The following is a 13558-nucleotide window of genomic DNA, read 5'->3' on the forward strand; positions in this document are numbered from 1 at the left end:
TCACAATGAATTCAAGGAATATGTCGTGAATCGATTGGGTTCGTCATCTCCTCGACGACGAACGGAGTTTCAAGAAGGACCAGCAGTGGGACCTCATCGAACCGATACCCCACAAGTCTAGGTGCGTCATATGAGTGTCAATGATCCCCTCCTACCTATGCCTTCATATCATCCTTCACATCATCCCCTACCTCTGTTACAAAACCCAAGACCAGCGGTGGTGGAACCCGAGAGGCGTGCGGCACCGGTGCGCTTCGTTGATGAGGATTGGCACTTTGAGGATGAGGTTGATCCCTATGGAGTTGGTGATGGATGTGCTCGAGGATTTCGAGAAGGTGATCAACATGCACAAAGATTTAGACATAAACTAAGGATCTTTCGTGAACCCGACAATGCTATTCGGGGGAGAACCGCACGCTTGGATTTTCCAAAATTCTAAAGCGGTAATCTAACGGATTGGGTGTTTCAAGTTGAACAATATTTTGATTGCCAATGTACAGCAGAAGATGAAAAAGTCCAAATGGCAAGCTTCCACCTCCACGGAATAGCATTGCATTGGTATAGATCGGTTATTCGTGGTGGTGGATTTATCGGATGGGCTGATTTTTATAAGAGGATTACACGTAGATTTGGGACAGCGGCATATGAAGATTTTGCTGCCACATTAAGCAAGATGGTTCAAAGGACTACCGTATTGGAGTACTAAGCTAAATTTGAACGAGTTAGTAGTCGTTGTGAGCCACCGTGGCCCGAACTTACATTGATGAGTACATTTATTTCAAGGCTGCAAGAGGAAATACAAGCGGATGTTCATGCTCTATGTCCTACTACTCTTGAGGAGGCCTTTGAGAAGGTCGTGAGGATTGAACGAAAGCATAGGGCTCTAAAGATGGCAGCAAAAACCAATTGAGGCAACCGAGATAGGCGATTTGCACCTAGAACACCGGTTGGAAATTTTGTCGTTTCAAAAATAGCAGCTATGACTACTGGACCATGACCACCTTTGAGACTTTATTCCGATGTTAGAGGAGGCACTAGACCCCCCATTCAAACTCTCACATCTGCCTAGGTGGAGAGCGAAGAGCGAAGGGCCTTTGCTTTCGATGTGATAAACGTTTTACCCCCGGTCATCGGTGTTTTAAACCGATCGGGAGTGTGATGTTTATCGATGGTCCTGAGGAGAATGATGAGATTGATGATGATAGAGAGTGTCTAGAGGAGACCCATGAGAAGACCGTTGAGGAGGGCGTGGAGGAAGATATCCAAGCTGAAATATCAATGCATGCATATTCGGGTACTTCCCCACCGAGAACGTTATGAGTAGATGAACTCGTTAGAAAGCATTATGTGCACATCCTCATCGATTTGGGGATTATACACAACTTTCTAGATGAGAGGCTAGTGAGAACATTAGGTTTGGATGCCGAACCGACTACAGGGTTTGACGTTGCTATTGGAGACGACACGAAGCTTAGGGCGAAGAGCTTGTGTCGCCGGATCGGTATACAGGTACAAGGACACGACATCATTGTGGACTTGTATCCGTTGGCGTTGTGAGGAGTGGACATTGTCCTTGGTGCTTATTGGTTACAAAGTTTGGGACTCGTCACATTTGATTTCCAGAGCATGTGGATGAAATATAAATAAGAAAACAAAGATGTGCGGCTTGATGGTGTTCAGTCTTCGCCGATTCCTGCGATGCAGCCTATGGTAGGGCTGCCTGGTGCATATGATTTGGCATATCTTCTTCAGTTAGGATCAGCAGGAGATGAGCCTCAAATGAGTTTAGATACTACCATTGAATTGTCTAATTTATTAGATAATATTTTTGGACTGTTTGAGGAGCCATAGGAGTTGCCACCGAGGAGAGCGGCACACTATCGCATAGAGATTGTATCCGAGGCTGCACCAGCGAACGTGAGGCCATATCGGTATCCACATGTGCAGAAAGAAGTTATCCTAAAAATGGTAACCAAGATGTTGGAGCAAGGCCTCATATAACCAAGTCATAGTCTATACTCATCCCTCGTGCTATTGGTGCGAAAAAAGGACGGAACATGGCATTTTTGTGTCGTCTATCGAGCACTAAACGCTATTATGGTTAAGGACCGGTATCCCATTTCGGTTATCGAGGAGTTGCTGAATGTGCTTGTAGGGGCGACTATATTTAGTAAGCTTGACTTGAGGGCAGAGTATCATCAAATTAGAGTTCACCCGGCGGATGTGCATAAAACTGTATTCGGACTCCGGATGAGCATTACGAGTTTTGAGTGATGCCTTTTGGTCTCACCAATGCTCCAGCTACCTTCCAAGGCCTCATGAATGATATATTTTGGCCTCTCTTGCGAAGGTTTATCTTGATATTTTTTGACGATATTTTGGTGTATAGCAGGACTGAATTGGAGCATTGGCGGCATTTGGAAGACGTGCTGAATTTGTTTAAGCAAAACTAATTGAAGATCAAGAAGTCCAAGTACCTATGGGGAGTACCAAAGGTGAAGTATTTAGGCCATATCATTTCAGCGGATGGTGTAGCGGTGGATCCTCAAAAGGTTGCATGTATGACCGCTTGGCCTATTCTTACTACTACCATTAGATTGAGAGGATTTTTGGGGCTGACTGGTTATTATCGTCGATTCATCGTCGGATATGGCAAGATCGCTACTCCTCTCACTTCTTTGTTGAAGAAGGAATCTTTTAGATGGACGGATGAAGCCACTTTAGTCTTTGAAAAATTAAAAACAGCAATGACGATGGCACCTGTTCTAGCACTACCGGACTTTACCAAAGAATTTATTATGGAATGTGATGTGTCGGGTATTGGCATAGGAGCTGTACTAATGCAAGAAGGACATCTCATTGCCTATCTTAGCAAGGCTTTATCATAAAAATCTCAGCAATTATCGATTTATGAGAAAGAGATATTGGCAATTCTACATGTGGTGACAAAGTGGAAGCCTTATTTGATCGGTAGGCGATTCATTATCCGAATCAATCAAAGGAGCCTTCCATACTTTATGGGATAGTGCATACACACTCCAGCACAGCAACAATGGGTCACAAAATTGCTGGGGTACGATTATGAAATTCAATACAAGAAGAAAATAGAAAATAGAGCAGCGGATGCACTATCGCGCCAACCCGATACCGCCAAGCTTGCAGCCTATTCATCTCCTACCTTTTCCTTCCTTGACGAGCTGAGGTATGCATGTACATCTGACCCAAATATTTTGATATTGTTCCAGGAGGTGATGGATGATCTAAAGCACCATCCAGAGTTGGAGAATTGAGACGGTTTGCTGCTGAACCGTGGATGCATTCAGGTGTTGGAGGGTACTAGTTCGGTTACATATCGTTTGGAGTTGCCGGAAAGGTTGAGAGTGCATCCTGTCTTCCATGTTTCATTGCTGAGGGAGCGCATTGGAGATCATGAGATCGTTAAATCAGTTCTACTGGAGCCATTAGAGGAGATTGAGATCGTAGAGCCAGTTCGAGTACTTGCTAGACGCCGACGACATGGTACCAAATTGGAGATGGAGATTCTAGTTGAGTGGCTTGGCAAGCCATTTGATAAGGCGACATGGGAGTTGGATATTGATATCTTGGAGCGTTTTCTTGACTTTTCACCTTAAGGGCAAGATGGGGGAAGTGTGGTGGGCTGATACACTTAATTAGGATCTTTTCTTATTACATTAGATCTTTATTTTTATTAAAATAAAATTCATGAAGGTCGCGTTCGAACACAGGTGGAGTCGCGTTCGAACGCCCTTGTGAACGCCTTGTGAACCCACGTTCAAACGCTTGTGTCGCGTTCGTAAATCCAGAGAAGGGGCTTTTTAAGTGCGTTCGAACGCGATCGACGGGAATCCTCTAGAATTAGGGTTTCATATTATTTTAGGACTTGTTGGCTATCCTCTATAAATATGTTTATAGCAACTAACTTCATTATGCTATTAAATTCTTGATTTCTTACCTCATATCTTCTCTTTAGACTCCTCCTTCCTCCCTCTTCACCATCCTTTCACCTCTACCATTGGCAAGATTTCTCTTCGCTTCTAATCTCTCTCATCTGTCGAGTCATCCCTCTTCTTTGGAATCTCGACCACTTTGTTCCCTTCGTCTACTTTCCTTAATCACTTCCACAATCCACTCTCATCTCCATACCCATCCATAACCCTAACATCCACTCCACTCGTCACCACCACCATCATCTACGTTATTCTGTATGTTCGTCCTTACTATAGTTCGAATATGCGAAGGGAGTAAATACGAAAATTGTAGATCAAGAAGTTACGGATCCAACCCAATTAGTTTAGTAATTTTTTTGACTACCAGAAAATATCTAACAAATATTTTTCCACGATTGCGCGGACTAATTCTTGTAATAAATTCAGATCTTGAAGGAATCTTAACGTAGCCTATCTTTGGTTCCAGATCTCATCAATTGGTATCAGAGCCCATCAATTTGATATCAGAGCCTATCAAATTAGTATCTGATCTTATCAATTTGGTATTAGAGCCTATCATCGTCACTGGTGGCTAAGCTCCACTAGCTCCCAAAGTCAATAAGGTTGAGTTGGGTTGAGGTAGCCATTGAACTGACAACCGGAGTAGCCAACAGTGTGGAGTGAGGAACTTCATGGCCGGTGGCCATGGTGGTTCCTATTTTGGTGCAAAAGGGCTTGAAGCCCTCAATCTCGAGTACCCACCTCTTCTATGCGAAGAGGTGAGTCGACAGAGGCTAACAATCGAGGCCACCACCATCGGTGGTGGCCATTAGTGACTAAAGAAACTAGCGGTGGGAGGCAACATGCATTGCCTCCCATGCACCCTGTGGATACCCAAATTTGGTACCCACAGCAAGGGGTTGATGTAGGGAAACTTCTCAAGCCAGTGGGTGATTGACTCGAAGTCGCAAGCTGGCAAATTTCTTTGGTGAATAAACAAAATTTTAAGCTAAGATTTAATTATGATTTACATGGCAATATTCAAATTAGTTTTAAGGGGAGATAAATGCTGGCATGAGGATTGGATTGGGGTTTTGATTTGGTCCTCTGGTGCTCCGATGATTTGTGGCTTTCGTTGGGTTCTTATTAATGATTACTCACACAATATATGTATCTCTACTTGCTTCATAATAAGAATGAAGCATTAGATGTCTTCAAGATATTTAAGGCTAAAATAGAGAAACATATGGAAAGCAAATTAAGATTGTGACATCAAATAAAGGTAAAGGGTATAGTAGATACACTGAAAATGGACAAGCACCTAGTCCCTATAAACCATGTCTAATTCATTGGATCAGAATAGTGTGGTAGAAAGAAGAAACCGAACATTATTAGACATGGTATGGAGTATGTTTAGTAGCTCCAATATTCTTAAATTCTTATGGACTGAAGCACTAAAGATGGTATTGTATATATTAAACTCAGTTCCAACCAAGGCTGTCTCAATGACACCATTTTAATTACTGAAAAGTTGGAAACTAAGTTTGCAACATATACACATTTGGGGATGTTTGTTTGAAGTAAGGATTTATAATTTACAAGAGAAAAAGCTAGACCCAAGGACTATTAGTGGGTATTTCGTTGGATAAACTGAAAGGTCTAAAAGTTATATACTTTATTGTCCATCTCATAGCACTATGATTGTAGAATCACGATATGCAAAGTTTCTTGAATATGACTTGATGAGTGGGAGTGATCAAATTAGGAATATAGTTTTTGATATTGATCGTTTGAAGTCTCAACCTTCCGCTTCATATGATAGATTGTTAATTGTTCACAACACCCCACAAATACAAATTGGAGTTAAACAGCCAATCATCGAAATTCCTCAAGCTATTGACAACATTCCAGTAGATCAAGTTGTTCAGGAAATGCATGGAACTTTTGAACAATAAGCTGAACCTTATACTTCTTAGAAAGATGATAGTATGACATTTAGAAGATCTACTAGAATTAAGAGGTCAACAATTCCTAGTGATTATATAATGTACCTACAAGAATCTGACTATAATATTGGAGCCTAAAATGATCATGAGTATTTTCACAAGCCATGAGTTGCAAAGAATCCAACTTATGGTACAATGCCATAAAAAATGAGATAAGTTCCATGAAGAATAATAGAGTCTAGGGTCTTGTTGAGTTGCTTGATGGTGCAAAAGCCATAGGTTATAAATGGATTTTTATGACTAAAATTGGCTCATTAGGCAACATTGAGATACAAGGCGAGACTCATTGCTAAGGATTTCACTCAGAAAGAAGGAATCAATTACACGGAGACTTTTTCTCCTATATCTAAGAAAGATTCCTTGCGAATTATGTTGGCATTAGTAGCTTATTTTGATCTTTAGTTACAACAAATGGATGTGAAAATGACATTTCTTAATGGAGATCTAGAGCAGGAGGTTTACATAAAACAACCTAAAGGATTCTCTCTAGTGATGGTGAGCATTTGGTTTGTAAGCTTAAGAAATTCATATACGGTTTAAAACAAGCATCCCATCTGTAATGCCCACACTTGACACGAGCACATGTATGCCCCCATGCCAACACGGTGCACGTGGCACACACGACAAGATGGGCGGGGCTACCATGAACAGATACGCCCTTGTGCTCACATAATCTATCACAAAATAAAATATGATACCATTAAATAAAACCTATTAACATATTCATATCTAAATCCACAACAACCATACTAGATAGCTATACAATCTAGTAAGTTTAATCTAGCAGGGCTCACATAGGCCACGACGAACCATTAAGATATAACTAAAACAACTAATACGTGAGTACACTATAATTCGACCTGTATTATACAAATTATCGTATAATACAATAGAGTACAAATATTAAATAATGGTATAACTCAATTTCTATATAAGCTATCATTTATACTGTCTTGCATCTATAGCTCATCTCATCATTGTTCTAAATATCTTCTTAGGATGTCTCAGTTACTATTACATATCACATATCTAAGGGGGTTAGAAAAGAAATAAAAAGAGTTATGAGCTAAAAGCTCAGTGAATAAATCTTACTCGAATCAGTGATGCCAAACAAAGAGTAAATCATGTACTAGATAAATATGAATCACATGGAAGCATCATGTCATGAATACATTCTCAATAATATATAAATGTAGATATCATGTTATAACTAATCAAATATATAATTCTCGATAATGTGTAAATATATCTCTATGTTACCATCATCATAGGTCTCTCAAATATGCTACATATGATGTATGCTAACTATGACCATACTATGATATCAAATGCAACCATATATGATGCAGAATGACCACGCAAAAGTTAAGTATATTAGATGATAATGAAGTCATATGCATTTCACAATATCTCAGTTATTAATATCGACTCTAAATAGCATCATTATACTAGACCATTGTGCACAGTCAGCACCTAGTATTTGGCATCATCATCATGTCTGAAGGCTCAAAGCATAACCTGCCATCTACTAAGGGTATTAACATCCATCCAGACCGAGCACCCTTCTAGTTGGTAGAAATCATGTGAGGATAACTCGCCACATATGCCCTAGTGAACGACATATGTCCAAATGTCTGTTGTCCACACAGACTAACGACCTTGGATGTAAGGCTACAGGATCGTGACTATATCAAACGATCAATCATCCAAGCATGTCCTAACCCTTGTAGTTAGAGGAGAATATCAAAATATTCTCCCATAGTTAGAAAATTATGAAACTAGTGGGGCTTATTCCATATCTTCCTGACTTATGTTAATGATATCATATTCTGATTGCATTTAGGACAAAAATAAGTAATATTGTGATAGAGATGGAGATGGCGGGTGATGAAGGTGGTAATAATGGTGATGGATTTGGTGGCACAAGGTGCTAAATGGATAAGGATGAGAGAGGAGAAGATGGTTGAGATCTTGGAGGGGAGAAGATGGTTGAGATCCCAAGGAAGAGAAAGGACTTGATAGTCGAGGGGGACTAGGGGTAACTAGCATCAAGATGACACATGGCTAGAGCTTAAGCGAGGAGAGAGAAGAGCTAGAGTAGAGAAAGAAGGGAAGAAAACTCAATATTCATTAATTATCTCCAAATAGGTTGTCATCTATAAATTAAGAGGCTAACCTAATAAGCCAAACTAACAAATGATAAACCTAAAAATAATGCATTCTCATCGATCACGTTCGAATCGGGTCGAGTGCATTCAAACGCATAAATATCAATCTCAACTATAGTTTAAGTTTTCTCTCTCATCTATTTTTTCTTTTAAATATTAGTCATCTCACTATTTTCCTAATATGCAGGCTTCTAGTGTACGGTTATTTTACCTTAAGTGCGAGCTTGTAAGCTTAAATTATACCATAATACGAGCTTATAACCTTGCGTTACATTGCAGTGTAGACTTATAACATTGTATTTACTCATAGTGCCTATTTATCTAGTGTATCGTTATTTCATATAAAAAGTGCAAAATTATATCCTCATTAGCTTCTATGGGCTTCACAGAACTCAAAGCTTAGTTTCCTTCATTACCTCGTCACTAGAAGGTGAAGCTTCAAACTGAGAGGCCAAATAATCTATCGGAGCAGAAGGGCCAGGAGGCGAACGAAGCTTCGTAGCTTAAGGAGGTCTCGTAGGACAACAAAAAGAGATTTTAACAGGTGCACCGATGATGAAACCAGAGTAGGGGAAGATAATCATAGGCAAAGGAAATAAAATATTTATTGTGAGATGGCCCATTTGAATACCTATTTTTGTAGGTTTGGTAAGATCCAAATCATTGCACACCCAATAATAGCGATCTCTGGCCCACAAGGACGTGGTATCATCCACCCTTAGCGTCTTACCACCGTTTGAATGAGAATGAGCAACTTCTATTATTCCAACAGGAGATTATAAATTTGCACCCAAGTTGGAGCAGTTCTCCTCATCTCCTCCTCTGCGTGAAAGTCGGACCTCCATTTAAAAAGGTTCAAGATTAGTCCCCTATAAAGGGCCAAGTCCTTCAGTAAGGCCTCTGAGCACGTCAGCTTCAGTAGCAAATCTAAAGAGGAAGAAGCCATTCGGAAGACCAATAGTACGAAAAGGAGTTGTAACTAGCCAAGATTTTAGCCAACATATACCCAAGGGGCTCAAAAAGGATGACTCTTCCCATGGTCTTGCCAAATAAGGCAAATTTCCAGAGTTGATTTCGAGCCACTCTGAAGTGGGCTCTTAACAAATTTTTCCGAGTAGCTGGGAATGTGAGCCTCGCACGGGAGCTGCGACCATCATACTTCACAACTGGTGAGCCAACCGAAGTCGGCTGCTCTTCACAACTGGAAAGAGCAAAGAAAGTGGTAATCTTAGGAGTCTCCCGATTCTAATAAAATGGTGGGGAGCGGGGGCGACCAGCCGCACCACATTTCCACCAACCATATTTACTAGGGACAGCTAGATGCCGGAGTTATGCTGTCGATTCTGTAAAAACCAACCTGTTTTAAGATTTAATTAGATATTACATTATACCTGGGACCACCCCAAACCTGCATGTTACCCTTCACATCGAATCAGAGCGCTCGTGTTGCTGAAGCTTAAACCAAGATGTTAATACATAGAGCAAAAGAAGAGGAACCCGAGATGGTGGAGAAGTAAAAGTGAAAGAGAGCGAGAGCGACCGCGAACATTGCTTGCAAGAGCGAGGAAATCTCAAACTACTTCGATAAACATACTTGCCATGTCAAATAAGCCATCCAAATTTCGATTCCCCAAATAATGGATAATAAATAATTCCTAATCAACTTTGCTATCTGGCTAATTAGCAAAATTTGGTAAAAGTGAACTTGCTCACATACTATCTAGACAACATACATCAGAGTAATCAACTTAAAAAAAGAAAGTTCTGACAGGCATTATATAAGAAGATCGATCCAAAGGGACAGGAAGGTTGTGTGCATATGTAAACGAGAGGTAGAAAACATTGCATCTAGAGATACTTCTTCATACTCATTAACAAAAACACATGCAATATGAAACAATACAATAAAGAATGCAAGATAACATTTTGTGTTAATGAACTGTACAGGTAGGGAAAATACTGAACAATTAATAGCTAAACAAGTCCCAAATCGTTGCTACTTCAGTAGAACTAAGATATGAGTATGGCAGAACAAATTATAAACTTATGAAGTAAATCCAAAAAAGTAGTCTCAAAAACAAACACAACACTTATACCATAAATTCCAACTCAACAATGAATTTCAGTAAAATCAAAAGATAGTATCTTAAAGGAAGCTAAAGTATCACTAGTCGATTAAAAACACACATCTGGCCAGATCATAAGAGTATGAAGAACATCAGAGAATCATTATACAAGTATACCACTAACAAAATTAAACATAAGAAAAAATATAAAAACCACACATAAAAGGCAATAGATACTGAAAATCAACATATAAACATAGCTTAGTGGTAACTTGAATCATCCGCATCACAGAGAAGAACAGTTCATAAAATCCAAAGGATTCATATTTGACATAATATAAAGAAGTTCCCAGATTCATTATATTAGATAACATGTAACCCATTCAACATAGAATGGAGATATACTCATGGATCAACAGCAATGTTCCCAGCATTAAATACATAGGCACAAACTTTGTACGAACCACCAAATTATATTAAACTTCCTCCAATATCCAAGGAGGAATTAACAAGGATAAACAAAATAGAAACTGGCATGTCAAAATTAGATTGAATAACAGAAGTGTATATCAAAATGATTGTTTACTGTTTATATACAACTTTGATTGTTTCATATTACATAATATTACAAAGTAAACTTCGATAATTCCAATTACAATATATCACAAGGTGGGCTTAATTTTTCTAGTACTCCTTATTCATTGAAGGATTGTCGGCAAGTGATAAGCCAATTCTGTTGGAATGACTATTTGAATTGGGATGACCACTTTCAAAATATTTTAGCATTTCGTGACACTACAATAGGATTCTGGCACCCACCAAAAAACAGCTTTCTTACTCCTTACAATTCTAACACATTCAAGAGGCATCAACACTAAAATTCAGATCTATCAGAGAATCATCATCTATCAAATCCCTAGAAGCTCATTATACATCAGTTCTTCCCACTTATGACATTCTAACCAAGTTCTTGTAATTTAAATTTCATATTGCCATCACGAAAAATAAAATACCTTAATATAAACCATCTGGTAGAAGAGTTTCAGGTGCCTCTATGTATCCTATAGTTAGCTACGCTGAATAAAGAATGACAAAAATAAAATGAAGCCAGGGATAATCTACCAAAAGTGGTTACACAAATAAAGTCTCAAACAATGGATACCAATTTGAGAATCCAAAGTCACAGATCAGAGAGACCATCTAAAGCCCACAACTTTGTGAGACATCAGGAGACGAGCACCACAAAAGAAAAAGAAAAGAAGAAAGAAAAAGATAGAATACACCATGACACTCAACTAAAGATGTCTTCATTGCACGGCTACGGCTACTTCTTGCTGGTACCTTTATTCTTAGAGTCCGCTGCAGCTCCACTGGAACCCTGCGCTGCCTTCTTCGCCGCCTTCTCTTGGAGCGCTTTCGCATCCCTTACATCATAAAAAATATTGAAAAAAACAATCAGTTTTTCCACATAATTCATGATTTGAAGATAAAAATACAAATTTTTACAACAAAAAAAAAAACCAAAAGATTTTAATAGATTTACCTCTCTCGGCGCTGCTCTGGCGTTAGGCCGTCGTCTTTTACCTTGCCCTGATTTTTACGGGCCTGAGCCCTCTCACGATCGCGATCCCTCTGGTTACCGCGTGAAAAATAGAGTTAAGGAACATCGTACCAGATCGTATAAATCTATGATATCGAAAAATCGAATCTTTGTTACCCTTCACGAATACTCATCAAAACACCAAAGATTTATCTTGAAAAGTGATTATCGTTGTTCTTTCAAAAACAAATCAATAAATCAGAAATCCCAAGAACAGATCCACATTAAATAAGCAAAAGAAATCCACAAAATCTAATTTTTGAACAAAAATATTTAGAGGAATAAATAGAAAATAGAGAATAAGAAGGATTATAGAAGGATATGAGTCATCTCTAGAGCTTCAGGCAAGAAAATTTTGGCTGTCAAAGGGGATTTGCAAAGAGGAAAAGCAATTAATAGTTGAGAAATAAGAAGAGGGAAGGGGGAATATATATAAGGCTTATTCTGACCAGGATAAAAGAAAGGGAATAAGGTAATATAATATTATAATGGATCTGGAAACTTCTCAAGCCAAAATAATATAATAAAATCCGACATAGAAGCTAACATAAGTTCGCCCTTCCGAGGGCGAGTTCGACTCCGATTAGGTAGAAGGATAATTCTAATTTAAGGAAGAAGCGAGATTGTGAGTTCGGATTAGGTGGAACGAGATACAAATCTAAGGTCGGAGTGGGAAACGAATCGCGTGGAGAAAACGCGGACTCGTGGATCAAAGTTTTTTTTTTTAAATAAAGGAGCACTGATATATCAGCTATTATTAATCAAGCCTAGGGGCAATTTTTACACCTGCCAAAAAAATACATTCTATCTAAGGGAGGGAGAGTGAGGATGTTCCCCCAAGTCCAAACATTGCATAAACCTACCAAAATGTGGCCACTCTGCTACATTCTCTGTATGAATGAACAAAAATACATAAAGTGAGAGAAGATAACAAAGTAGAAAAGTTATAATTGATTCTATGAATGCTTTAGGAATGTCGCTTGCTCCGGTGATGGTGGATATAACTTTGAAGGAGTCCCCTTTAAAGATGATCATCTTAAATTGAGATGAGGCTGCTAAAGAGAGACTATGCTCGAGGGCTAGGACTTTTGTTTCTAACAAGGTGGAAGAAGTGATAGCTTTGGCATTGACGAAGAGGGAGTTGACTATTAGTCGACCTAGAAATGGATCCAATGCTAACCGAACTATTGGCTGAATCAAAAGATCCATCAAAATCGACTTCAACCACATCCTTCGAAGGAAGGGTCCAACTAACAAGTATGACTCGGTATGGTCCAACCAACAAGAATGACTCTATTGTAAGTTCCTCACATTGTTATTGCGGTGTACACAATTGTTGTACTCCATGGCTATCTTTATGCTTAGACAAGCAATGGTATCTGATGTCATTTTAAGTGTAATAATCCAACCTAAAAAAAAATTTTAATTAAATTTTGGCACCACGTGGCCGACCTCATGCCAAGAAGGCTCAGACATTAGAATGTGCTAAGGGCGCCATGCGCCCCAGCTGCCGGTTGGGCCAACTAGTGCAGTGGACCCCACCGCCACAGCCACAGCCAGCCCCCTCCCCCACCACCTCTCTCTTTTATTCTCTCCTCTCTCTCTCTCTTTCGACCACTCTCTCTCTCCTCTCTCTCAAACTCTCTCTCTCTCATTGTTACCACCGTCGAACCGTCGCTGTCGCCGCCAAGGTGAAATTCTTTTCCTCTCTCCTCTCCTCCCTTCTCTCTCTCTTTCTCTCTCTCTCTCTCTCTCTCTCTCTCTCTCTCTC

The 13558-nt window shown here is 39.5% G+C and overlaps 1 protein-coding gene across 1 annotated transcript; it reads right to left on the reverse strand.

The window, feature by feature from the left end:
* Positions 1-11284: 11284 nt before the first annotated feature.
* On the reverse strand, positions 11285-12270 carry LOC140778123 (uncharacterized). Its single transcript, XM_073122692.1, has 3 exons — positions 12111-12270; positions 11731-11830; positions 11285-11611 (listed from the first exon to the last, which is right to left on the reverse strand). Exons 1-3 carry the CDS (start codon positions 12115-12117, stop codon positions 11512-11514), a joined length of 207 nt encoding a protein of 68 aa, XP_072978793.1. The 5' UTR covers positions 12118-12270; the 3' UTR covers positions 11285-11511.
* Between the last annotated feature and the right edge of the window lie 1288 nt (positions 12271-13558).

This window comes from Typha angustifolia, chromosome 3 (assembly GCF_048772165.1).
Source record: "Typha angustifolia cultivar Huaian chromosome 3, ASM4877216v1, whole genome shotgun sequence".
Classification (NCBI taxonomy): Eukaryota; Viridiplantae; Streptophyta; class Magnoliopsida; order Poales; family Typhaceae; genus Typha; species Typha angustifolia.

Bases quoted from the DNA above. Each gene is read 5' to 3' on its own strand.
- LOC140778123 (XM_073122692.1), bottom strand. The intron at 11,612-11,730 runs GTAAATCTATTA...TTATGATGTAAG, and splicing joins CCAGAGCAGCGCCGAGAGAG to GGATGCGAAAGCGCTCCAAG.